Genomic DNA, 27,597 nt, shown 5'->3' on the forward strand with positions numbered 1-27,597 from the left:
TGACCTGGGTCCATGGCAAACCCCTGACAATCCACAATGGCAGCTGCTTGTAGCTTGGCTCTTGGAGATGGAGTGAAGTGCACCTCCTGATGTTTTGAAGGAAGAAAATAAGAGAGGGATGAGGAGAAGGAGGAGGCAAAAACTTTACTGAGTGCGTACCAGGAGCGAGGAATGTTACACATGCTATTTCATTGAATCCCAACCACTGCTAGCATTTACAGATGAGGGAGGAAGCTCAGTGAGGTCAATAATTTATCCAAGGTCATGCAGCAATTAAATGTAGAAAGAAGTCCCAGAATCTGTTTCCTTCATGAAACCTACACTCCTATCAACATTACCACACGGCTTCCTCCTTTCTTTAAGGATGTTTGCCTTCACTTTCAAAAAGCATGGGGTGGGAGAAAGGAGGAAAGCTCCACGTCACTGAGAGAGTTCGGGAGTGTCAGATCCAATGTGCAACGTGGGGAGTGGAACAAAGAGGAGAGATGGTCTGCAGAGAAGTTCTGAGGAAGCAGAGACCAAGTACCCTAGAATTGAATAAATTCTAAGGCTCCCTGGTGGCTCAGATGGTAAAGAATCTTCCCACAATGCAGAAGACCAGGGTTCAGTCCCAGGGTTGGGAAGATCCTCTGGAGAAGAGATGGCAACCCACTCGAGTATCTTTGCCTGGAGAATTCCATGGACAGAGGAGCCTTGCAAACTGCAGTCCACAGGGTTGCAAAGAGTCAGATGCGATCAAGTGACTAACACACACAAGGCTCCATCAGTTGTAAAATAACCCATTATTTCATGTGCTACTAATAGGGAAAAAATAAAACCAACACCAGTTACAATGGCATTGATCAGTTATAGGACATACTCTGATTTTAAAGACTTTTCACATTTTAAAATGTGAAAAGCTTTCTTGTTAGAATTGATACAAGATGTCATTTATCAGGGTCAATTCCTCTCCCACATTCAGTTCAGTTCAGTTCAGTTGCTCAGTCGTGTCTGACTCTTTGTAACTCCATGAATCGCAGCACGCCAGGCCTCCCTGTCCATCACCAACTCCTGGAGTTCACTCAGACTCACGCCCATCGAGTCAGTGATGCCATCCAACCATCTCATCCTCTGTCGTCCCCTTCTTCTCCTGCCCTCAATCCCTCCCAGCATCAGAGTCTTTTCCAATGAGTCAACTCTTTGCATGAGGTGGCCAAAGTACTGGAGTTTCAGCTTTAGCATCATTCCTTCCAAAGAAATCCCAGGGCTGATCTCCTTCAGAATGGACTGGTTGGATCTCCTTGCAGTCCAAGGGACTCTCAAGAGTCTTCTCCGACACCACAGTTCAAAAGCATCAATTCTTCGGTGCTTGGCCTTCTTCACAGTCCAACTCTCACATCTATACATGGCCACAGGAAAAACCATAGCCTTGACTAGACGGACCTTTGTTGGCAAAGTAATGTCTCTGCTTTTCAATATGCTATCTAGGTTGGTCATAACTTTCCTTCCAAGGAGTAAGCGTCTTTTAATTTCATGGCTGCAGTCACCATCTGCAGTGATTTTGGAGCCCCCCAGAATAAAGTCTGACACTGTTTCCACTGTTTCCCCGTCTATTTCCCATGAAGTGATGGGACCGGATGCCATGATCTTCATTTTCTGAATGTTGAGCTTTAAGCCAACTTTTTCACTCTCCAGTTTCACTTTCATCAAGAGGCTTTTTAGTTCCTCTTCACTTTCTGCCATAAGGGTGGTGTCATCTGCATATCTGAGGTTATTGATATTTCTCCCTGCAATCTTGATTCCAGCTTGTGTTTCTTCCAGCCCAGGATTTCTCATGATGTACTCTGCATAGAAGTTAAATAAGCAGGGTGACAATATACAGCCTTGACATACTCCTTTTCCTATTTGGAACCAGTGTGTTGTTTCATGTCCAGTTCTAACTGTTGCTCTCCCACAATAGCTGAAGTTTAATGCAGGGTGCAATGACCATTCCAGGTATTTTAAGCACAAAGGGATTTAATATAGGGAGTTAGGTACTTGTAAAATTGCTGAAGGGCTAGAGTAGCGGACGCTAGTGAAAGCACGACAAAACTGCTTTACCTGGGAAGCCACTTGCTCTGCTACAATCAAAAAGAGGAAGAATGAGGAGGCAGCCATGGGAACTAGAGAGTTCAGGAACTCTGCCAGAGTTCTAGTCACTTGCAGAGAACACAGCCCACCACTCTCAATTCCAACAGCAATTGCAATTTGGGGGAGGGTTTTTCTTTAAATTAATTTATTTAATTGGAGGGTAATTACTTTACAATATTGTGGTGGGTTTTGCCACGCATTGACATGAATCAGCCATGGGTGTACATGTGTCCCCCATCCCTAAACCCCCTCCCACCTCCCTCACCATCCCCTCCCTCTGGGTTGTCCCAGTGCACCGGCTTTGAGTGCCCTGTTTCATGCATTGAACTTGGACTGGTGATCTATTTCACATATGGTAATATACATGTTTCAATGTTATTCTCTCTAATTATCCCACCCTCGCCTTCTTCCACAGAGTCCAAAAGTCTGTTCTTTATATCTGTGTCTCTTTTGCTGCCTCATGAACAGGGTCGTCATTACCATCTTTCTAAACTCCATATATATGCATTAATATACTGTATTGGTGTTTTTCTTTCTGACTTACTTCACTCTGTATAAAAGGCTCCAGTTTCATCCACCTCATTAGGACTGTTTCAAATGTGTTTTTTTTTAATAGCTGAGTAATATTCCATTGTGTATAGGTACCACAGCTTTCTTATCTATTCATCTGCTGATGGACATCTAGGTTGCTTCCATGTTCTGGCCATTATAAACAGTGTTGAGATGAACATTGGGATACGTGTGTTTCTTTCAATTCTGGTTTCCTTGGTGTGTATGCTCAGAAATGGGATTGCTGGGTCATATGGCAGTTCTCTTTCCAGTTTTTTAAGGACTCTCCACACTGTTCTCCATAGTGGCTGTACTAGTTTGCATTCCCACCAACAGTGTGAGAAGGTTCCCTTTTCTCCACACTCTCTCCAGCATTTATTGTTTGTAGACATTTGGATAGCAGCCATTCTGACTTTTGTAAGATGGTACCCCACTGTGGTTTTGATTTGCGTTTCTCTGATAACTAGTGATGTTCAGCATTTTTTCATGTGTTTGTTAGCCCTCTGTTTGCCTTCTTTGGAGAAATGTCTATTTAGTTCTTTGGCCCATTTTTTGATTGGGTCATTTATTTTTCTGATATTGAGCTGCATAAGCTACTTGCATATTTTTCAGATTAATTCTTTGTCAGTTGCTTCGTTTGCTATTATTTTCTCCCATTCTGAAGGCTTTTCATCTTACTTATAGTTTTCTTTGTTGTGTAAAAGCTTTTAAGTTTACTTAGGTCCCATTTTTTTATTTTTGCTTTTATTTCCATTACTCTGGGAGGTGGGTCATGGAGGATCTTGTTGTGATTTATGTCAGAGAGAGTTTTGCCTATGTTTTCCTCTAGGAGTTTTATAGTTTATGGTCTTACAGTCAGATCTTTAAGCCATTTTGCGTTTATTTTTGTGTATAGTGTTAGAAAGTGTTCTAGTTTCATTCTTTTACAAGTGGTTGACCAGTTTTCCCAGCACCACTTGTTAAATAGATTGTTCTTTTCTTCATTGTATATTTTTGCTTCCTTTCTCAGAGATAACATGTTCATAGGTGTGTGGATTTATCTCTGGGATTTCTATTTGTTCCATTGATCTACACTTCTGTCTTTGCATCAGTACCATACTGTCTTGATGACTGGAACTGGAGGAATCAACCTGCCTGAAGTCAGGCATGTTGATTCCTCCAGTTCCACTCTTCTTTCTCAAGATTACTTTTGCTATTCAAAGTGTTTTGTATTGCTATACAAATTGTGAAATTATTCATTCTAGTTCTGTGAAAAATACTGTTGGTAGCTTGATACAGATTACATTGACTCTGTAGAGTGCTTTGGGTAGTATAGTCATTTTCACTATATTAATTCTTCCAATCCATGAACATGGTATGTTTCTCCATCTATTTCTGTCATCTTGATTTCTTTCATCAGTATTTTATAGTTTTCTATATATAGGTCTTTTGTTTCTTTAGGTAGATGAAGAAAGTCAATGGTGAATGTGATTGTTTCCTTGATTTCTCTTTCTGTTTTCTCATTCTTAGTGTATAGAAATGCAAGGGATTTATGTGTATTAATTTTATATGCTGCAACTTTACTATATTCATTGACTAGCTCTAGTAATTTTCTGGTGGTGTCTTTAGGGTTTTCTATGTAGAGGGTCTGAAAGAGATGGGAATACCAGACCACCTGATCTGTCTCTTGAGAAATTTGTATGCAGGTCAGGAAGCAACAGTTAGAACTGGACATGGAACAACAGAGTGTTTCCAAACAGGAAAAGGAGTGCGTCAAGGCTGTATATTGTCACCCTGTTTAAACTTATATGCAGAGTACATTATGAGAAATGCTGGACTGGAAGAAACACAAGCTGGAATCAAGATTGCCGGGAGAAATATCAGTAAGCTCAGATATGCAGATGACACCACCCTTATGGCAGAAAGTGAAGAGGAACTAAAAAGCCTCTTGATGAAAGTGAAAGTGGAGAGTGAAAAAGTTGGCTTAAAGCTCAACATTCAGAAAATGAAGATCATGGCATCCGGTCCCATCACTTCATGGGAAATAGATGGGGAAACAGTGGAAACAGTGTCACACTTTATTTTTCTGGGCTCCAAAATCATTGCAGATGGTGACTGTAGCCATGAAATTAAAAGACACTTACTCCTTGGAAGGAAAGTTATGACCAACCTAGATAGCATATTGAAAAGCAGAGACATTACTTTGCCAACAAAGGTCCGTCTAGTCAAGGCTGTAGTTTTTCCTGTGGTCATGTATGGATGTGAGAGTTGGACTGTGAAGAAGGCCGAGCACCGAAGAATTGATGCTTTTGAACTGTGGTGTTGGAGAAGACTCTTGAGAGTCCCTTGGACTGCAAGGGGATCCAACCAGTCCATTCTGAAGGAGATCAGCCCCGGGATTTCTTTGGAAGGAATGATGCTAAAGCTGAAACTCCAGTACTTTGGCCACCTCATGCAAAGAGTTGACTCATTGGAAAAGACCCTGATGCTGGGAGGGATTGAGGGCAGGAGGAGAAGGGGACGACAGAGGATGAGATGGTTGGATGGCATCACTGACTCGATGGATGTGAGTCTAAGTGAGCTCCGGGAGTTGGTGATGGGCAGGGAGGCCTGGCGTGCTGTGATTTATGGGGTTGCAAAGAGTCAGACACGACTGAGCAACTAATCTGATCTGATCTGATGTAGAGGGTCATGTCATCTGCAAAGAGTGAGAGTTTCACTTCTTTTCCAATCTGGATTCCTTTTCTTTCTTTTTCTTCTCTGATTGCTATGGCTAAAACTTTAAAAACTAAGTTGAATAGTAGTGGTGAGAGCGGGCACCCTTGTCTTGTTCCTGACTTTAGGGGAAATGCTTTCAATTTTTCACCATTGAGGATAATGTTTGCTATAGGTTTATCATATATGGCTTTTATTATGTTGAGGTATGTTCCTTCTATGGCTGCTTTCTGGAGAGTTTTTATCATAAATGGATGTTGAATTTTGTCAAAGGCTTTCTTTGCATCTGTTGAGATAATCATATGGTTTTTATCTTTCAATTTGTTAATGTGGTGGTATCACATTGATTGATGTGTGAATATTTAGGAATTCTTGCATCCCTGGGATAAAGCTCACTTGGTCATGATGTATGATCTTTTTAATATGTTGTTGGATTCTGTTTGCTAGAATTTTGTTGAGGATTTTTGCATCTATGTTCATTAGTGATATTGGCCTGTAGTTTTCTTGTTTCATGGCATATTTGTCTGGTTTGGTATTAGGGTGATGGTGGCCTCATAGAATGAGTTTGGGAGTTTACCTTCCTCTGTAATTTTCTGGAAGAATTTGAGTAGGATAGGTGTTAGCTCTTCTCTAAATTTTTGGTAGATTTCACCTGTGAGGCCAACTGGTCCTGGGCATTTGTTTGTTGGAAGATTTTTGATTACAGTTTTGATTTCTGTACTTGTGATGGGTCTGTTAAGATTTTCTATTTCTTCCTGGTTCAGTTTTGGAAAGTTATACTTTTCTAAGAATTTGTCCATTTCTTCCAAGTTGTCCATTTTATTGGCATATAGTTGCTGATAGTAGTCTCTTATGATCCTTTGTATTTCTGTGTTCTCTGTTGTGATTTATCCATTTTTGTTTCTGATTTTATTGATTTGAATCTTCTCCCTTTTTTTATTGATGAGTCTGCGTAATGATTTGTCTAATTTATTTACCTTCTCAAAGAACCAGCTTTTAGTTTTGTTGATTTTTGCTGTAGTCTCCTTTATTTCTTTTTCATATATTTCTGCTTTATTTTTATGATTTTTTTCCTTATACTAGCCGTGGGAGTCTTCATTTCTTCTTTTTCTAGTTGCTTTAGGTGTAAAGTTAGGTTATTTATTTGATTTTTCTCTTGTTTCCTGAGGTAAGCTTGCATTGCTATGAACCTTCCTCTTAGCACTGCTTTTACTGAATTCCATAGGTTTTGGGTTGTTGTGTTATCATTTTCATTTGTTCCTATGCATATTTTGACTTCCTTTTTGATTTATTCTGTGATTTGTTGGTTATTCAGAAGCGTGTTGTTTAGCCTCCATATGTTTGTATTTTTAATAGTTTTTGCTTGTAGTTGACACCTAATCTCACTGCATTGTGATCAGAAAAGATGCTTGAAATGATTTCAATTTTTTTAAATTTACCAAGGCTAGATTTATGACCCAGGATGTGATCTATCCTGGAGAATGATCTGTGTGCACTTGAGAAAAAGGTGAAATTCATTCTTTTGGGGTGAAACATCCTATAGTCCAAACCACCCTTAGTTCTGATAATTTTCTAGAAGAACTCATGGAACTCACCAGAAGCTGCTGCACTCATGGATACATTTTATTGTGGGCCAAGGATGCAGATTAAAATTGTAAGGGCAAAAGCAGAGCCCAGGAGATTTCTGAATGTGGAGCTCCTCTCCCTGTGGAGTTAGGACAGTTCTACCTTCTCAGCATCAACATGTGACCATGCACATGGAGTGTTACCAACCAGTCACCTAAGTCTCAGTATCCAGGGCTTTTACCAGGGCTCCATCACAAATGTGTGATTCATTGTCCATGTGCTGAGCTCAGTCTCCAGTCCCTCCAGAGGTTGACTGATACCATATGACCCAAAGAATCCACGTAGATTGCATTATTGATCCTTCTAGCATGGCCAGCCTCCACACCAAGTCATATTGTGGGACAATCTGGTGACCCAAGGCTCCAAAGCAAACATAGACACTCCTAACTGATGTTCCAAGGTCTTGGAGATCACCTTGCTGAGGACAAAGGCCAGAGCTGTCTTTAGGCAAGGCTAAATTCTTTAGGATGCACTCACAATTGTACCCACCACCCATCAACCAGGAAGCTCCTACTTCCACCCACACAGCTGCCTTCTGACACACATGGCATTACCACATGGCACTGAAACATTGCTGCAGAAAAATCCCAAGACTCCATGACTGTACTGACTGACACTTCACTTTGCCTCCAAATCTTCCTTTAGGAATTTCATGGGAGGAACCTAATTTACATCCAGAATCCTAAGCACTAGGATGCCTGGGAAACACAGCTTTTAGATTTGCAGCCCCTGCAGCAGGAAATGACAGTAGAAGGCGGTAGAAATGTGTGTGAGTGTCAGTACCATATCTGCCACTCCTCCCGACAAGTGGACAGAAAGCAACCCATCCGCTGACCACTCACATCACCCCCAGCTCAGGGAGTTTCATCAGCAGAGTGTGAAACATTTCAATCACTCTCAGAGGCTCACACATTAAATTTTTTCTGTACCATTACTTTCTCAAATCTTGGGGAAGACAAATAGCTACGGCACCTTTAAAACCCGTTCAGGAGATACAAACACACAAAATGATGAATGGTCTGTGCACGGCATGGAGAGCAATTAAATGTTTGGTCTTCTGGATCAGTCTAAACCTTGGCTTAAAGTCCAAATGTATCACTCACTAGCTGTGTGACCTTGAGTCAGTTACTTACCTTCTCTGAGCTTTAATTTCTTTATCTCTGTAGTTGGGGGATGGATAATATCAAACTTCAGGGGTTATTGTGAAGATTTTTTGAAATGTTTGTAGATTATTACACAATTCCTGGAAAGTGCTTAAAATTTAATAAATGGATGCAGCCATCATCATTATCATTATCATCATCAATGTCATCATTATCAGGATGAAGGAAAGGTGAAGGAAACAGTTTCCTAGGACTTTAAAGCCTCTTTCATCCACTTCTGACCTCAGTGTGTTAGTCGCTCAGTCGTGTCTGACTCTTTGCAACTCCATGGACTGTAGCCCGCCAGGCTCCTCTGTCCATGGGATTCTCCAGGCAAGAATACTGGAGTGGGTTGCCATTTCCTTCTCCAGGGGATCTTCCTGACTCAGGGATTTAACCGTGGCTTCTGCATTGGCAGACAGGTTCTTTACCACTGAGCCACTAAGGAAGCCTGTAATCATTGATTATTGTATCATTAAATCTGAAAGAACCTATCTCTTCTATTGTGAGAGTTGCTAGATTAGTTCAGCTGAGTAACTAGGTCAGTGTTACCTTGACTATGAGGTCTGGCAGAACAGTGTGTTCTTCCTGCATTCTCAGTGCACGGAGTCTAAGAGTCACCATATTATCTCATTACATTTTCTAAGAGTCAGCAGGTATGACTGATACCAAGATGGATTTAGAGTCTGCCAGCTCTACTGGCCGCCATTAGCTGTGCAACCTTGAGCAAATCATTTCATTTCTCTGGGATTTTGTATCCTCATCTGGACACTGGGGATTATATTACCAACCTCTCAGAGTTACATGAGATAGTTTTCCCAGCATATAATAAATACTCATAAAAATCATAGTTACTAGAATTTGTAATCATGTCTATAATCATGTCTGGATTATAAATCTGTTAGGATACTGTAGATTGTATCAACCACTGTATCAAGTGGTTGGCACATGGTAAAAGTGCCAACTTTATCCTCAAAAGTCCTTGCTAAAATGGAAATAGGGGCTCTGGACCCCCAGGATGAGATCAAAAGGGGATGGAGGAGTAGGAACCTGGCCAGGGCACTCTGAAGACTTCTGAACATATTCTGTTCCTCATTCCTCTCCCTTTCCCCTCACCCCAGGAGGTAATAATTTCTTGGGTTGTTGTTAGGATGCCTACACTGAGCAAGGATACCCTAGCAGCTTTGTTTCATGAAGATCAAAGCCCTTCTCAGACACAACCTCGTCTCCCTCTCATTGGCCTTGGGAGGTGCAGAACTGGTTGGTCCAGGATGCTTGTGCCCATTCTATAGATGGAAACAACAAGGGCAAAGACTCATAAACTGACTCATTGTTAGGTCCAGTATCTGCTGAAGCCTGCCAGGGCAGTGTTGCTTGCTAATGACATTCATGCTTGTTTAAACTTCACAGACTAAGCTTCTGTTATGATCTAGCTACTACCAATCTCCTCTCCCTTTCCCGAAGTACCCTGTGTTACTGTTCCCGTCTGTGTCTTTATACTCATGTTACCAGGGTTGGAGAGTGCCTGGAAATAAAGGAGGGCACTCCAGAGCCTGACTATGCGGCAAATCAACACAGATGCCATGCATAGATTTTCAGCTGATCTGCTCTTGCCAGGCAGGAGGAAAAAAATTTATTCATCAGGCCGAACCCACTCATGACTCACCTTGCTTTATCTACCATGATCCATTGTCCAACTAAAAGCCAGCATCTTCCATAAATCTCTATCACAGCATTGAAATTATTTCCCTCTAGGAAGTATCCTCATGTACTGAGGCTATGCATAAAGGGTCAGTAAAAGAAAAAAAAAACATTTGGAAGCTGGAAGTAGATTCAGGTGGCCTGGAATCACGTAAAGCTTTTTATTTTTTTTCCACTTTAAGACCGGAGATAATGCATGTGAAAAAGGGCAGTGCCTAATACATAGTAAGACCTCAGTAAACAATCATTAAATTGGAAACCCCAGAGTTCCCAGAGGTTTGCCCAACTCCTGGTCACACCTGATGTGTAGAGCCGACTCACTAGAAACAATTCTGATGCTGGGAAAGATTGAGGGCAGGAGAAGAAGGGGATGATTTTAGCATGACAGAGGATAACATGGTTGGATGGCATCACCGACATGAGCAGTCCATGGAGTTGCAAAGAGTCAGATATGACTTAGTGACTGAACAACAAGAAACATTTGTTTGGATGATATACATATTTTTGAATATATGGCAGGACTATACTCATGAACTTTTCCTCTCAAGTTCAATTCTTAAATCCTAAAGCCCAGATCCATCAAGTCCTCATGGGTCATCTTCTGCAGAACCCTGATCTTGATACCAAGGTATCAATGCATAATCATCCTTTGAGGGCTCCTGTGTCCCAGGGCTATAACTGTACGTACAGGAGACACACAGTCAGACACACAGTCTCTGTGATAGCAGTGTGGACTGATGTCCTGCCATGCACCGGTAGGACATCTCAGCACCTGTGTGTGGTGTTGAAGATGCTGTCAATTGCCTTGGCGCATGGTTGGATCTAAGCATTGTTTAACAGCAAGTCATCTGAGTGAGGGTGAAGGAGTCATGAGCTGCGAATAAATACCTTCCATTCTCACCTTGGAATATTCCAGGCCCTGTTGATTTAAGTGTGTTTCAAGGCCAGCCAGTTTTCAACCCGGTGTGAAAGGAGGGACCCTTTGCACATGTATGGTGAGGTTAGGGGAACATGGTGATGGTGTGACAAATAAGTCCTGTTCCAAGACTCCTTAGTGTGTATGTGTGTGTGTATATGTTTGTGAATATGTGTATGTGTGTATACATGTGTATGTATATATGTGTGTCTATGTGTGTGTGCACATATGTGTATATATGGTATATGTGTGTGCACATGTGTATGTGTGTGTGCATATGTGTGTGTCCATATGTAGACTATCTTTCTCTCAGTGGATTTTGGCCACAGATTCTTGCTGGGGAATTCCACACCCGTGAGATGTGTGACCCTTGAGACCTCTTCGCTGACAAGTATTCACTGAGTGCTCGCCTTGTGTATGTGTTGCCATCAGAGTCTCCACAAGAAGCAGACGACACATTTAAAACAGAGTTTATCTGCAGAGGGTTTATTTGCAATGAGACTACTGGCAAAAGTGTGAGGGTGGGAACCATGGGGATGGAGCAGTAACCTTGGCGCAGCAGCGGTCCTGGGGTTTTCAGCTGCAGGTCTGAGGCACAGAGGGAGGGGGCTGTCACTGCAAGCTGGAGAGCAGGGCCAGGCAGCAGTGGCCTTCAGCTGAGGGCCCAGCCGACTGCAGGGGACCTTGCCAACCAGGATTGAGGGGAATACTTACTTTCAGCAACAGCTCTCTTTCCTTCCACTCCTCTGTGGGGTTCCGTACCAGCCAAATCCTCCAGGAGCCTGGAGCCCAGGAACCTGGTATTGGCTTGGACAGCTTAGGGGGCGGGGGGCAAGCTGGAGGAGCATCTGGAGCATTGGAGGGTATTTGGAGGGGCAAATGCTGCCCGACAGGCAAAATACTGCATTGTCCAGTGGATAGGGATTCCAGGTTCTGTGAGGTCCGAAGTTCACACAATTTTGGGGGTCTGCTTAAAGAAAATCATACAAAAATATCTTACCTTGGCAAAAAAAAACAAAACCAAAACCAAAACAAAAAACCCCAAAAACAAAAACCCACTAAAATGGTTAACAGAAGGCTTTGGATGAGACATGTGCTTAAGCCTCATTAGTTTCACTGTAAATCTCCCTCCGCCTATGACTTTGGGGGAGATTGACCTAGAACAGCACCGCTGCCCTAAATAAGGTTACTGTCTCATGGATATGGTTTACCGAAGGCTTAGACAACTGATTAGAATTACAAAGCAAACTATGGCATAAGATAATTACGGATGGAATACACAGATTAGGTAGGCATGGATATAGGCTTTGACAGACAGGATTTAGATGCGTGGCTATGAGTGGCGAGAATACTCTCTGCTCTTTATTGAGCATCTACTACAGACAAAGCACTGTCTCTAGGATATCTCATTTAATCCTGACAAAAACAAGATATTGAGACTCATAGGGGTTAAGTCATTTAGTTCACAAAGTTAGAGAGTGGAGGAGCCGGGATTTGATCGCGAGCTGTTTGCTTCCAGAGCCAGGCCCTAATATACTAAACCAAGCGGCTGTGTGACAAGCATGCAGGTGTGGACCAGTAGGTGGGAAAATGGAAGCACCACTTGGCCAAACAGGAATATTCTTTTACATCCAACTCTTTTCAACACATTATTTAGTAAATCAAGCTACTGCGAACACGGGCGATATTTATTTCGGTTCCTAGGGCTTTGACGGATACAGCATCTGACCATAAGAACGGATTCAAGAGACTGTAGACCGCATTTCCCAGAGGCCCACTGGGGCCGAGCCAACACGATCTCGCTTTGCCAGTGAAAGACTCCATTTCCCAGCACGCAGTGCGAGGGCCGGCCGGCTGCTCCCGGCATTCCTCGGGGGCCGGCGGGAGCCAGCGCGGGCTCCGCCCATCCCGCGCGTTCCCGCTCGCTCCGCCTCTCCCTCTCGCTTGAGCCAATGGGAAGGCCCCATACTGCAGGGTGTGACGGGGCCGGCGCCGCCGCGGAGTTGCGAGTCGGCGAAAGCGGCGGGAAGTTCGTACTGGGCAGAAGGCGACGGTCTGCGGCTTGGGGTAGGGCAGCCGCGCGCTAAGCGGTCTGAGGGCGCCGGCGCCGAACGGGGTCTGTGGAGGGGGCGGCCGGGGAGCTGGGCTAGCGTGGGGCTGCCGGGCGGCCGTGCCCTCGGGCGGTGTCGAGGGCGGCGGGCGGCGCGGCGCCGGCGTCCTCTCCCGCCGGGGCTCCCTCAGGTCCCGCTGCGGCCCTGGGTTTCCTGCACCGGCCGGGGGGGTGCCCGAGGCTCAGCTTCCGGTTCTGGACGGCACGTAGGCCGGTCAGACTCGCGCCGTGTCCTGGAAGCTCGGGCCGGGTCTGGGAGATGGCCCTTGTAAGGCCAGCCTGGACCGCCGGGGTCTTTCCTCCCTCTCGGAGCTCATACTCTGCAGGGGAATCGGAGTAGAAGCAAATAGGACCATTTGCAGATGCCGAAAAGCTCCCTAGTAATAGGATAGGCGACGGTGGGCCGGAGTGGTAGGGGTGACGGAGAGCATCTCAGGAGGTGACGTTGGTCCTGAGACTTGAGATGGGCGAAGGAGCCTTCTCCCCAGAGGGTAGCGTTCCAGGCGTTTCTAACCAGTCGGTGTCCGGCTGGGGCCGGGTAAGAGCTTGCTTGCATTTGACCGCAAGGTTCAAGGCTGTGAAGCTCTGTAGGAGAGTTTTACAAGGGATTTTAGCATCCTTCTGACGGTTTTTTGTTGCCCCTCCGTAGCTACGGGTTGGCACCCTTTGCTGATGTAGCCATATTCAAGGACAGCAAGTAGTTTTTCCTTTTTCGAATAATTTTTGGCTCCGGTGTCAAAACTCATAGGTCATTTATTTAAATTAGACAAAAAGCATCAGAGTCTCTGGGTTGAGAGAGAGAGGAAGGAAGGGGACGCAGACACGAGGTTCCTGTTGAGGCCACCCATTTTTCACCCCCCCCCTGCCTTTTTTTTTTTTTTTTTTTTTTTGCTTGGTGTTGACTCTTCCTCTCCCTTCGCCATCTCCTTTTCTTGGAACAACCTGGAAATAACCAGTTTTGCTGTTGGGAAGGTGGTGCGTTTAAGGAACTGTTGAAGAGCCTCATTAATTACTGTTTTTTTAATTTCTTTCTATTTTAACTGCAGTTGCCCATCTGTGGAGTCTGAACTTTGCAAGAGTTAAAAATAAATAGGCAGCATTTGTTTTTAAGAGTTCAGAATAAAGGCACCTTACTTTTCATGACATGCGGAGTGTGATACTTTTGGGGAAGAATTTAATCTCCAGTTTTAAAGAAGTTTCAGAGGGCAGCAGGGGTTCTTGATGTTGTTGTTTAGTCCCTCAGTTGTGTCCGACTCTTTGTGACCCCCACAGACTGTAGTTCCCCAGGCCCTTCTGTCCGTGGGATTTCCCAGGGAGAATACTGGAGTGGGTTGGGTTGCCATTTTCTCCTCCAAGATAAGATGATGTTCATCAGCTGTCTGTAGAAGGGAATTCAGTAGTCACTTAACACAAACTTCTCTGCTGAAGCTGCTGCTACAGGTGCTATGTCATGTCAACATTGTTCATCAGATTCTGGGATAACAGTAACCCAGCTTGAATCTAGTGACAGTAAACTTGTGTTAAGAGTTCAGTTCAGTCGCTCAGTCGTGTCCGACTCTTTGCGACCCCATGAATCGCAGCACGCCAGGCCTCCCTGTTCATCACCAACTCCCGGAGTTCACTCACACTCCCGTCCATCGAGTCAGTGATGCCATCCAGCCATCTCATCCTCTGTCGTCCCCTTCTCCTCCTGCCCCCAATCTCTCCCGGCATCAGAGTCTTTTCCAGTTTAGTCAACTCTTCGCATGAGGTGGCCAAAGTACTGGAGTTTCAGCTTTAGCATCATTCCTTCCACAGAAATCCCAGGGCTGATCTCCTTCAGAATGGACTGGTTGTGTTAAACATTACTGTCCATTTATTACACTAGTATCTAATGCAAAAGGGCTTCCAGGTGGGTAGAGAATCCTCCTGCCAAGTAGGCACAGATTTGATCCCTGGGTCGGGAACATCCCCTGAAGAAGGAAATGACAACCCACTCCAGTGTGCTTGCCTGGGAAATCCCGTAGACAGAGGAGCCTGGCGGGCTACAGTCCATGGGGTCACAAAGAGTCAGACGCGACTTAGCGACTAAACAGCAACAACAGTCTAGTGCAAATACCAGATCTAGAGTGTAATGGCTTATGTTAAGCACAGCAAGAATTGTGAGAGGATATTTGTTAAACAAATGAGAAAATGAAGGAATGTAACATTTGTAGAACCTGGCATATAATAAGTTAGTAAGTGCCCAGGAGATGGTTATGTGGAAAGCTTACGTTAAGTTTTATTCCAGGGTGCAAGTTGTATATTTTAAAATTAATAGTAGTGCATTGAAAATGTTGACAGACCCTAAAATTAAATTTCTTAAATAGGCCAGGCTTTTTCTTTTTTTTTTTTTTTGAGAGCTAATGTGAAATAATAATAAATAATGTAAGTGAGGGTCCCAGATGTCTTGGAAAGAAAAATACGATTTTTATTTTGACAGCTATATACATATTTTTCCTTAAAGCCATCCCTAATAAGATATGAAGTGCTATGAATAGAATTTTGGTTTAAAAAATAAAACTTTGAAAGTATTTTTATTTGATAAATAAAACTTACTGGAAATGAGGCAAAGCTTGAAAATTTACCTTATATCAAAATGAAGGATGATTCCTGAATTTATGCAAATGTTAGTATCTTCATAGATCAGGCATTGAACCTAATGGAAATTAAGTGCTGCCTCTGTGTGTGTGTGACTGAGGCTTTCATGGAAATTGTTCTTCCTAAGTTTTAAGAATGGATGGATTACCGAATAGGCCTGGAGAATATTTTTCAGACTGGTAGTACATTTTGCACGTTTGCCGAGTTTATTTTTCAGAGTGAGCAGAGATGGACTTGTTTATTCACCAGACGTCCTGTGCCTGCTGTATGTCAGGAGCTGTGCTGGAGGCAGAATCTGTTCTTGCGATTGTAGAGTCTTGTCGAAGCAACTTTTCTTTTAAGCTAATAGAGGTCATTGTTTTGAACTTTGGTTATCTAGCACCCAGCACAAGAGAAGTCAAGTGTGTATGGCACATTCGAAAAACTATACTGTTAGTGGTAAAATGTAGAAAACAGGAAATTTTTAATAAAGGTGTAAGGATAATATGGAAAAGTGATGGAATCCTGCTAAAGCATTAGCTGGGTGGTGTAACCTAGATGTGTTTACACTCTGTGATGCATTTGGCCCTTTTGACCCAAATTCCTGTGAATATGTTCTTCCTTGCCTTTATAAAGACGTGACGATTCATGTTGATGTATGGCGAAAACCACCACAATATTGTAATTAGCCTCCAATGAAAATAAATTAATTAAAAAAAAAGATGTAAAGAGGGGCATGCCCTTTAATATCTTGCCCCCTTAGCTTCTGAATGATATTTAAGTACCTAACACTCCACGGTTGTTGTTTTGAACTAATTTCATGCAGTGCTCCATCTCTCCCAATGTCATCTTAAATCTTTGAACTCAAACTCAAGCACATTCTACTCTTCTTTTCTGGATGACATGTGGACAACACTTGAAAGAAAAGCTCTCTAGAGTGTGGATAGGTATGAAATCTGCCCTTCCCCCGTAATTGGAGTTTGATTTTTAATATTCACTGATAAACACTAATGACAGGAAACTACTTCTAGTAACATTCATTGGTAAATTTATCAAGAATTTTATTAGCCACAGTGTCTTTGTCAGCTTGGTTTGAATTGTATTGTTTGTTTAGTCTTCATGGAGGTACGTGGATTTCATGACTCTTTGCAGTTAGTCCTGTCTCTCCATGGGTCTTTGACCCAAGAGAAAGGAACCATCTCCGATTTGAAAATGAGATGCTGTCCGCACTGCCAATGTTTAGGGTGAATATTAAACCTCCACATAGACTGAAGTATTGATCAGGAAGCCGTATGTATTAAGTGGGAAGATACACTAAATGGAAGTCATGTAATTAAGTTGCAGGGCTGTTAATTTGAGATTTGGGAATGTTCTGGACACAGTTGTCTTAACAGAGCTTAGTACCCAGTCTGAATGAGAACTGGAAAGCCAGTGGGCAAAGGGCAGCACCATCTTTTACTTTTCACGGCTTTATAGTTTCCTTCTGTGCATTTATTTAGTTTTCTCTTTGCAGAGTACCGGTCTTGCTGCTGTTCACGTTTGGGGCAGATAGTCTTGTTAGTGCTAGGTCCTTGTTTCAAGAATCCCAGAGAGGCTCCGTTATCTCTGTCAGTTAGATCCAAAATTTTTTAAAAAGTCATGAAGTTAGAAATCTTAGAGCTAAGATAACTACAGCTTTATTTCAGATTAATTGCTTTCCTCAGATTGTCTTACGAAGTATTAATAACAGCCGAACAAATGCCATTGTGTGATAATGCTGTGTATAAATGCACTGTGATCACATGGCATGTTAGAAAGTGCCATTAAGCCTTCAGTCTTCATAGACTGTCAGGAACATAGAGAAACAAACTTTTGCTGTTTCTGCTGGAATTGTTGCTTTTGTTCCACTTGTTATTGAAATTTACTATTTAACATGGTAGCAGAGCGATCACCGTACAGATTATATCTAATTACGCATTCTTTTTTAGTGGTAGTAAGGAAAAAAGTCTTTTTTGGAAATCAGGGAAAAAGTTCTAGAAATGCATTAAAAAAAAAACCAAGGCCAGGTTATAACATTTAAGAGGCTTGCATACTGGTTTTATATGGCACCCCACTCCAGTACTCTTGCTTGGAAAATCCCATGGACGGAGGAGCCTGGTGGGCTGCAGTCCATGGAGTCGCTAAGAGTCGGACACGACTGAGTGACTTCACTTTCACTTTTCACTTTCATGCATTGGAGAAGGAAATGGCAGCCCACTCCAGTGTTCTTGCCTGGAGAATCCCAGGGACGGGGGAGCCTGGTGGGCTGCCGTCTATGGGGTCACACAGAGTCGGACATGACTGAAGTGACTTAGCATAGCATAGAAAATATTGTAGAAATTGTGACTTTCAAATGCATTACTTCACATGTTGCAGTCCATGTGAAATGGTGCAGCCACTCTGGGATTTAGTTTGACAGTTTCTTAAAAAGTTGAACATACACCATGCACATGACCCAGCAGTTACACCCCTGGGCATTTATCCTCAGAAAATAAAAGCTTACGTTCACATGAAGACCTGTATGTGAATGTTCTAGTGGCTTCGTTTATAAAAGCCAAAACTCAGAGACAGCCGACGCATCCTTCAGTGGGTAAATGGTCAAATAAAGTGAGGTTTAGCCATATAATGGAACACGAAAAGGAGCAAACAAAACAAAATCATAACAAAAAGGAGCAAACTACTGACACGAGCAACAGTTTGGATGGAGTTTAAGGGCACAGTACTGAGTGAAAAGGTGGTGTGATTAACATTCCTTTGTATAACGTTCCCGAAACCATATAGTTACAGTAGTGGAGAAGAGCTCAGTTTTGCCACAGTGAGGGTTGGGAGTATGATGTTACTATAGCAGGGTACCCTGAGGGAGTTTCTTTGGGGGTGATTGAACAGTTCTGTGGCTTGGTTATTGTGATGGTTTTAATTATCTTTACATACGATGAAATGTCACAAGGTGTACACACACACACACACACACACGGTAAAAAATGAAGTTTGAATAAGTACTTTTGTTACTAACACTGTATCAGTGAGTTTCCTAATTTTGATCACTATTATGCTCCATGATGTTGGGTTGTAGGAGTAAGTATAGGTTTTATTCACTAAGAAACTGCAAGCTTTCCCAGAGCTGTGCCATCTTACAGTCCTGTCATCACTGTATGAGTGATCAATTTCTCCACATTTTTACCAGCATTTGGTGTTAGCAGTATTTTTTATGTTAGCCATTTTAATAGGTGTGTATTGGTATTTCAGAATGGCTTTAATTTGCATTTTCCTAATGGCTAACGATGTTCAACATCTTTCCATATGCTTGTCCTTTGAAGTGGTTCAGAACAAGCCTCCACAAAATGTGTCATTATGGCAAGTGGATTACTTTAAGCCAGAGAGAGTGAAGACCCAAAAGATTCCAGAGCTTTTTACTGCCCCCTCAACTGACATATTTGGAGAAGGAAATGGCACCCCACTCCAGTATTCATGCCTAGAAAATCCCATGGACGGAGGAGCCTGTAGGCTACAGTCCATGGGGTCGCGAAGAGTCGGACACGACTGAGTGACTTCACTTCACTTCAACTGACAGGTTAGTTTAGATAAGGAGCCTGGTTCAGAGAGAGCTGTTACCAGAGATAACTTTTAACTGAAAGGCCTAACTGTGTGGCATCTAATAACAAACATCTGATCACGTGTCTGAGTTACCTTTCTCCTCTTTGAAGTCCCAGCCCCCTGTCCCCTTCCTCTGCTCAGGATGGCAAATAAGTCTCCGTAGCCTGACCTGCCCTTGGGGCCCATATTTTTGTGCAGGTACAATTAAATTTGTTTTTCTCCTCTTAATTTGTCTTAGGCCAGTTTAATTGATGCAGTAGCAAAAGAACCTAGAATGGTAGAGGAAATATTTTTTTCTTTCCCACATACTCATATCTTACTTTGTTTAAATCATTTTCCCATTTTCTAATTTGCTTTCTTACTGTTGAATTTAGAGCATTCTTTATATATTCTGAATACAAGTCCTTTGCCAGATATGTGATTTGTAAATGTATTCTCTCAGTCTGTGGCTTGTCTTTTCATTCTCTTACAGTGTCTTCTGCAGCACAAAAGGTTTTAATTTTCATGAAGTCCAACTTACCAACGTATGGATCGTTTTTGGTGTCATGCATGTCTCAGAACTCTACCGAACCATAGGTCAGGTAGATGTTCCAAGTTTTCTTCTAAGTGTTTAATAATTTTATGTCTTACATTTAGATTAATGAATCCATTTCGGGTTAATTTTTGCATGGAGTATGACTTTTAGGTCTTTTTCTTTTCTTTTCCTTTTGTATATGGATGTCTGCTTGTTCCAGAACCATTTGTTGAGAAGACTATGCTTTCTCCATTGAGTCTTTTTTTTTTTTTAAATCTTTATCAAAAATCAGTTGGCTCTAAACTGCAAACAAAATGAATAAGCAATTAAGTATGGAAATTAATACAGATGTCTGAAGGTATAAAGACTCATGGCTTGAGTCTTGAAAAAAATATGTATAGATTTGAGAGGAAGTGGGAAAACATTTTAGAGAATAGCATGAGCAAATTTAGGTCCTAGAGAAAATAAGAACTGGCTGTTTTGGGGTGTCATGGAAGTGAAGGAGAGGAGGGACATTGGGGGAGGATAATTCATTCATGTGTCTAGGAAACTGCTGGCTAGTTTATAATCAGTTTATTGACTGCTAGAAGGTGCTGTAGGTTCTGGAGCAGGAAGAAGGATATGGTAGAAATAGTCTTCAAGAGACTTTTTTTTTAGGGGTATGTATGGCAGTGATGGGGCTTCCCAGGTGGTGCTAGTGGTAAAGAACCTGCCTGCCAATGCAGGAGACATGAGAGACGCGGGTTCGATTCCTGGGTTGGGAAGATCCCCTGGAGGAGGGCATGGCAACCCACTTCAGTATTCTTGCCTGAAGAATCCCATGGACAGAGGAGCCTGGCGGGCTACAGTCCATGGTGTCACAAAGAGGTGGACATGACTGAGTTACTAAGCAAGCACTCAGATGGCAGTGCTAGGTTAGTAGGAAGAGGATGCAGCCATGACCCTGACAGTGTTGTTACTTTATAACAGTAAGTCCTTTGTATTTCTCAGAAGGGCTTTGGTAGATTTTAGACTTTGGCCACTTTTTCAGACTTTTCACCTTAGTGATGGCTCCTGAGAACTCTGCTGGACTTTCTAACTCCTTCACATCAACGCTTCCTTTAGTAAGTTGTGTGTGTGGCTCATTGTTGACTTTGGTGACAGTTCTTATCGGGCCTAAAAGGAGTGCAAGAGATGAGCAACTGAAATGATGAAAACATAAAAGAGTTGATGAATTGGTCCAATGAGAAAAAGTTAATGGAATCTCCTTTATTTATCACAGCCAAGAGCAGACTCAGGGGTTATTTAATCAGAACGTCCTGATACTTGTATTTGAAGAACCACATGGAGAGTGGTGATGACCAGCTGTTCTTCAGAGTCACCAAGGACTGAGCAAGGACAGACAGCTCAGATGGCAGGATGAGGGTTTTAGTCTGAGGAAGGACTTTCCAGGCAGTGATAACATTAGATGCTTCCTGCCAGTAATGGAAGGGTCTTTAGAGAGGGAATAGGAAGCCTAGATGTAGTCTAGGAACATTTTTCTTATAGTTGGGGATGTGATGGGTGACAGCCCCCGAGTCCTAATTTATTAATTTGTGACCAGAAATACTCAGTTTCTGTTCTCTTAACAACCACTTCCTGTTCTTGATTTCTTGCCCTGAACAAATTATATTTATTTTTCTGTTCACCTTTGGGAATCTCATTTGGTTTCTGCCTTCTCTTGTGCGTTTAAAAGATTATCTTAGATGTAGATTAGACTTCTGTCATTAAAAAAAAATAGCTTCTCAACAAATAGAACTTTTTTAACATCAAACTGCTAAATATCCATGCATTTCTACTTTTTAATTTAGAACATGGAAAAGCGTATCATCCCATTTTTATAAAACATCAGTGATGACTTGTTGAGCAAAGGATTTTACTGCATAAGAGATTACCGTGACATGTATTAATGAAAGATTGGCAGTGTGAGAAGCTTTCGTGCGATCACTTATTTGCCTTCAGAGCAGTTTTTCTCTTTGATTTAATTTTCTTGGTCTGATTCTTTTCTACAAGTCTAGATCTTTTTCCCACTGAAGTGTTTAGATTGACCAAAACTATTTCACTCATGATCTCAACCCTTCAGTATTAAAACGGAATTTTTTTTTTCTGTAGAAGAGCAAGCTCTTACAGTGCTATGCAAGCTGCCCATTTAAAACTATCATTGCTTGGCACCTATGCCCTAGTGACAGTTTGACCAGCATGTGAGCAGGCACACTGCCATCCTGACAGATGGGCATGGGTGGAGGCAGCCAAGAAACCATGTATCTGCATCTAGTGTATTTGTTAAGGGCAGGATTCCCAGTAGGGGATGTTCAAACGTCTGTCCATCCTGAGCGTTCACGCCTATGGATAAAGGGATGTCATCATTAATCTCAGCCTCTGACTGAGATTCCATGGGTATCTAAGAGCTTCTTGGCGCTTACAGAAGTAGGCAGTTGGGGACAATCAGGATAATTGTCCTCTCCTTCATCCCAGGACTACTTCAAATAATCCTGTTCTTTTTTTCCTAGCCAACTTGGTTTGCAGTGAGTACAAAACTGTTCAGACATGGTCCCAATACTTCTAGAATATATACTGTTGCATTTTTTTCTAGCGTAAAGAAGCTCTGAAGCCATAGGTATTTATGGTTTGGACAATGATGTACATAATTGATTGGAGTCAGGTAGACCGGAGTTCACAGACTGATGGCTGTGTGACATCAGGGTAAGCTGATTTTACCATCACATCAAGGTGAAATAATAGCTGTTACATAGGGTGGTTGTGAGAATGGCCTGTGAAACATGTTCAGTGAATTGCTTGGTGTAATGACTGGTCCCCTGTATGTGTTCAATAAGCGTGTATCATCATCATCATTGCTGTAATATACCTGAGGGCATTTTTCTCTGGAGAGTTACTGAAACAGGGAAATCTTTTTTCCACTCATTTCCTATTAATACCATTCTTAAAAGTCATGTATTGGATATCATCACATTGTTTCGTCTATAATGGAATGCCTCCAACAACGGGGAGCTCACTACCTATAGAAAAGGGTTATTCAGTCATGGAACTGGTGACATTTTAGATGAGTTGTCCTTTGCTGTGTGGGGGGGCTCTCTGAATTGTTGGGTGTTCACCGTCCCCGGCCAGGGGGCACAGAATTGTCCCTGTTTGAGAACCACTGCTCTCTGCTGTTCTTAATGAAGTATTGACTGTTAGTAAGTACTTTCTTAGGTTGAGTGGAAGTCTTTTTTTTTCCTACTCAATTCTGTCTTTTGGAGACATGTAGGACAAGCTCAATTCCTGTTTCACATTATGGTCTTTCAAATACTTGAAAATGGTCATCAAGTCTTCTCAGTCTTTTTGAGTTGAAACGTCATCTAGTTCATTAACTGTTTCTTACAAGTCTTGATTTCATGTCATTTCACCACATTAGTGACTTTCCTTTGATTTAATTTATTTTTATTTTTTTAAATGGTAGTGCTTAAAATTGAATGCAGTACTCCATGCAGGGCTTGATAAATTAAAAAAAAAAATTGAGTTGCATCCCTTACTTTAGATACAACACTTTTCTATTAGGATAGGAAAGATTACCTTTCATCATCTACATGCTTTCAGCTGATCCTTTATTATCAGCTGTATCCTCTTAATGACCACATGATATGTTGAACCTAGAGTTGAGTAAAACCCTTAGATGTATTTAAGCCATGACTTCTTTAGCCTGTTTTTATGCAGTAGTTTTGGTGTTTAAGCATGATAACTTCTGCTTATCCTGTTAATTTTTTGTTTTTTTAATTTAGCTAACTGCAATCCAAATTCTTGGTCATCTCTGAAGTTTTTAGCTTAAAAGAGCAAGTAGGTGAAAATGATGCTATCAGCTGAGATTGAAAATATGGGAGAAAGGTATGTGTTTGTGTGCGTGCATGTATCCATGTGCACGTGTCTGAAAGGGGGATTGGAGATGGAAACCTGGGAACCCTGATATTAAGAGGCAGCTGGACACAAAGGAGGCAACAGAGGAGACCAGGAAGGGGTGGGCCAAAAAAAGTAGGGTGAAAATGAGTTTATCTTGGAAGCTGGAGAGACTGTGTGTTAAATACTGGGGTAGATCCTTGAATACAAAATGAACAGGACATCGTCCCTGCTTTCTGCTCCTGTCTTTATTTGCCCCATGGTTTAACTGTTCAGTTAATGGTATTAATGGTATTACCTAGTCAGTTATGCCTGAAAACCTAGAGTTACTCTTTATTTTACCTTCATACCCTCCCTGGTGGCTTAGACGGTAAAGAATCTGCCTTCAGTGTGGGAGACTTGGGTTCGGTCCCTGGGTTGGGATCCCCTGGAGGAGGGCATGGCAACCCACTCCAGTATTCTAGCATGAAAAATCCCATGGACAGAGGAGCCTGGTGGGCTGTAGTCACAGAGTTGGACATGACTGAGTGAGCACGCGCACATCTGAGATTCATTCATGCTGCATATAGTATGTTGCCTGTGTTGGTAGTAGCTTTCTAGTTCTGGTTAACTGTTATTGTATAATACATGAGTTTTTTGATTATTGATTACTACCTAACACCAAACTTAGTGGGAGTTAAACAACAACTGTATTACTATGCTCATGGATTTGGAATTTGGTTAGGACAGCTTGCCCTGTTGTTTCAGGGTTCCCTCACTCACATGTATGGTGCTTTGGCTGGGATGTCATGAAGACCAGGACCATCTGGGATTGTTGACTGGAGCACTTACATTTTGTTTTGTTTTTTTTTTGAAACAGGCTATTTGTTTTTCCAGCGGTATATCTAAAACAGTTTGAATGGAGGCAAAGACTTCTACTTGAAACTTGCTTTGCTTCTTTGCAACTTTTGAGTAGATCGTTTGGATAGTGTTCAGATATTGCTGCTGGAAAGGGTGTAACGGGGCCGATGATGGCCTTTAACCAGAGGAAAGTCATCGTCTGTATCCAGAAGCAGAGATTTCCTTTGAGACGGAGAGGTGGTCACTGGTATAGTGGTTGCTCTGAAGGTGGCTGTGCCCTGGCTCCAGGTCCTCCACGGGGCCTTTGGCTCTTCAAGCATGTGGACTGGATCCCCACTGGAAGCTTGCTGAGAGTGACTCATCCTGAGGTCACACAGCGTCACTTCCACTGTACTCTATTAGTTGAAATGGACACAGGTCTGCCTGGATTCAAGGGGAAGGAACTTAGACCTCACATCTTAAGAAAGGTGTGTCAAAAGTTCTGTGACAATTTTTAAAAACCACCATAAATTGTAGACTAATTTATCCATTCTGTTGTAATTGTAGATGGATATTGGAATAGTTTCTACTTTGGAGAAGTTTTGAATAATGCTGCTGAAGTCATTCTTGTTCCTATCTCTGGTTCATGTATGTATTCATTTTAGTTGCGTATACTAAGAGTAGAATTGCTAGTCCGGTGTGTGTGTATCTTTAGCTTTGATAGGTACTGCCAGTTTTCCAAAGTGTGTACCAGTTCATGCCTCTACCAGAAAACACAGTTCCCATTGCTCTTCAGCTTCACCTGTGCTTGGTACTATCGCTTAAACATTACATTTTTCTTTTTTTAAACAATTCTGTGGTTGTGTTGAAGATCTCAGTGTGGTTTAATTGACATTTTTTTTGTTAACTGGTGACTTGAGCACCTTTTCATTTGCTATTAGGCTTTTAAATATCTTGTTTTATAAAGTGCCTATTCAAGTGTCTGCTGCTGCTAAGTCACGTCAGTCGTGTCCCACTCTGTGCGGCCCCAAAGACGGCAGCCCACCAGGCTCCCCCATCCCTGGGATTCTCCAGGCAAGAACACTGGAGTGGGTTGCCATTGCCTTCTCCAATTCAAGTGTCATTTGCCCATTTTAAACAAATTGTCGTCTTTTTTTTTTTTCTTATTGAAATGTTGGGGTTTTTATGTATTCTGGATATGAAGTCTTTGTTGAAAATATGAATTGTAAAAATCTCTTTCCACCCTGTGGCTTGCCATTTCACTCTTGTGTCTGTAGATGAACTGAAATTCTAAATTTTAATCAATTTCAGTTTACAGGTCTTTTCCTTTTTGACTAGTGTTTTCTGTGTCTTGTTCACAAAGTTTTGCTACTCTGTGGTTTTGAAGATGTTTTCTTATGTTATCTTCAAGAAGTTTTATCCTTTGACCTTTCACATTTAGGTCTCAGTCTCCAGGAACTGATTTTTTGTGTGTGGTGAGGTGAGGGCCAAGTTTCCTTTTCTCCCCGTTTGCTTATCTCCACAGCTGGTAGCAGGTAGCCTGAGAGTTAGCATTCTTGCATCCTCAGCCTTCATCTACCTTTAAGGCACCTTCTGAACTTGGGCACATTATTAAAACTGTCTGGCCTCAGCTTCAGCTGCAGTATGAAGGACCTGAATGAAATGTTTCTGGTCTTCCTTCTGGCTCTTGTTTGTTGAATCGTTCTGCTCAGTGTGCAGTTTTATTTAGGCTTGTAAGAATCTTCATGAATCTGGTTTCCGGGACCTAATGTGTCCCTGATCTCCCCCAGCTTAATGTGATCGCCAGCTATGGTGAGCCTGCCATCTAGTTTTTCATCTGAGCTACTGGTAAAAGACAACTTTCTTCATCACGGTGGCAGGTCCTTGCCCCACACGTGTTCTCCTGATCTTGCTGTACTCTGTCCCTTGCCAGGAGCTCACCGCCCTGTGTTGGTAAGCCGTGGTTCAGGACGCCAGTTTCAGGTGAATGTTATTCACATAGACACAGCTTTTCATTTCCCTTGACCTTTCCTTCGGTTTCCCACTTGAACTCCTAAGAACCACAGATAACAATGTTAGAGTTTCAGGGATCAGCAGAAGTCATTCGTGATCAAATGAGTTATGGTCTCGGTGAATTCTCTGTCCCATGTGGCAGTGCCTGCAAATAGCTGTGTGCTGTACTGGTGCCCTTCAGTGGAGCGGTCAGGACCCACGCTGGTGACGTAGCAAAATCTGCCTTTAGCTGGTTCCTCAGTGTTCTTGGTAGCCTGTGTTGGGGTGATTTCTGTCCTTCATTCAGAAAGTATAGTTTCTTTATGCAGAATGTCATAACTCCTCTTCTTTGTCATTCTTGATATCACATTTTCCCTGTCATTAACTTTTTTTTTTTTTTTATTTTATTGGGACTTCCCTTGCAATCCAGTGGTTAAGACTCTGCGCTCCCAGTGCAGGGGTACGGGTTCAATCCCTGGTCGGGGAACTTAGATCCCAAATGCCACCTGTCATAGGAAAAAAAAAAAAAAAAGGCATTATTGAGATACAGTTCAATTATCATATAGCTCACTCAAAGGGTATTGTTCAGTGTTAGTATAGCCACAGGACTGTAACCATCACCATAATCTAATTTTAGAATATTTTCATCAACCCTAAGAGAACTCCCCCACTAACTAGCTAGCAGTCAGTCTTCATTCTCCCCCATGCTCCCCAGAACCCTGCGTGCATGCTCAGGGTTGCTGAGTCCTGTCCAACTCTTTGTGATCTCATTGATTGTAACCCACCAGGCTCCTCTGTCCATGGGATTTTCCAGGCACTGGAGTGGGTTGCCATTTCCTCCTCCAGGGAATCTTCCCGACCCAGGGGTGAAACCTGTGTCTCCTGCATCTCCTACATTGGCAAGCAGATTCTTTACCACTGAACCACCTGGGAAGCACCCCCTAGAGCCCTAAGAAACTACTAATCTGCTTTTGTCTCTACAAATTTACCTGTTTTTGAAATTTTACATGATTGAAGTCATACAATATGTGGTGTTTTGTGAGCATCTTCTTTGGCCTAGTATGTTTCTAAAGTTCATCTGTGTTGTAGCAGAATCTGCTTTGTTTCTTTTTATTGCTCAGTAAGATCCCAGTGTATGGGTATGTCACATTTATCCATTCATCCGTCGAAGAACACTTGAGTTGTTTCCACTCGTAGACTATTATGAGTAATGCTGCTGTGAACATTTATGCACAGGTTTTTTATGTGTACACGTTTTCATTTTTCCTGAGTATATACTACCCTTGGAACTGCTGGGTGACGTGGAAAC

General features: G+C 42.3%; 1 protein-coding gene across 2 annotated transcripts in view; it reads left to right on the top strand.

Annotated features, from left to right (window-relative positions):
- The first annotated feature begins 12,648 nt into the window (after nucleotides 1-12,648).
- VRK1 (VRK serine/threonine kinase 1) overlaps nucleotides 12,649-27,597 on the top strand; it is an 81,126-nt gene continuing 66,177 nt past the window's right edge. Inside the window, exon 1 of one of the 2 annotated variants that reach the window (XM_055555407.1) lies at nucleotides 12,649-12,804. In XM_055555407.1, the coding sequence (XP_055411382.1) occupies nucleotides 12,690-12,804 (115 nt within the window). In that variant the 5' untranslated portion in view covers nucleotides 12,649-12,689. The remainder of the gene's footprint in view (nucleotides 12,805-27,597) is intronic. The other variant, XM_055555409.1, reaches the window with a different exon arrangement.

The sequence above is a fragment of the Bubalus kerabau genome, chromosome 19 (assembly GCF_029407905.1).
Source record: "Bubalus kerabau isolate K-KA32 ecotype Philippines breed swamp buffalo chromosome 19, PCC_UOA_SB_1v2, whole genome shotgun sequence".
In the NCBI taxonomy this organism is placed as follows: domain Eukaryota; kingdom Metazoa; phylum Chordata; class Mammalia; order Artiodactyla; family Bovidae; genus Bubalus; species Bubalus kerabau.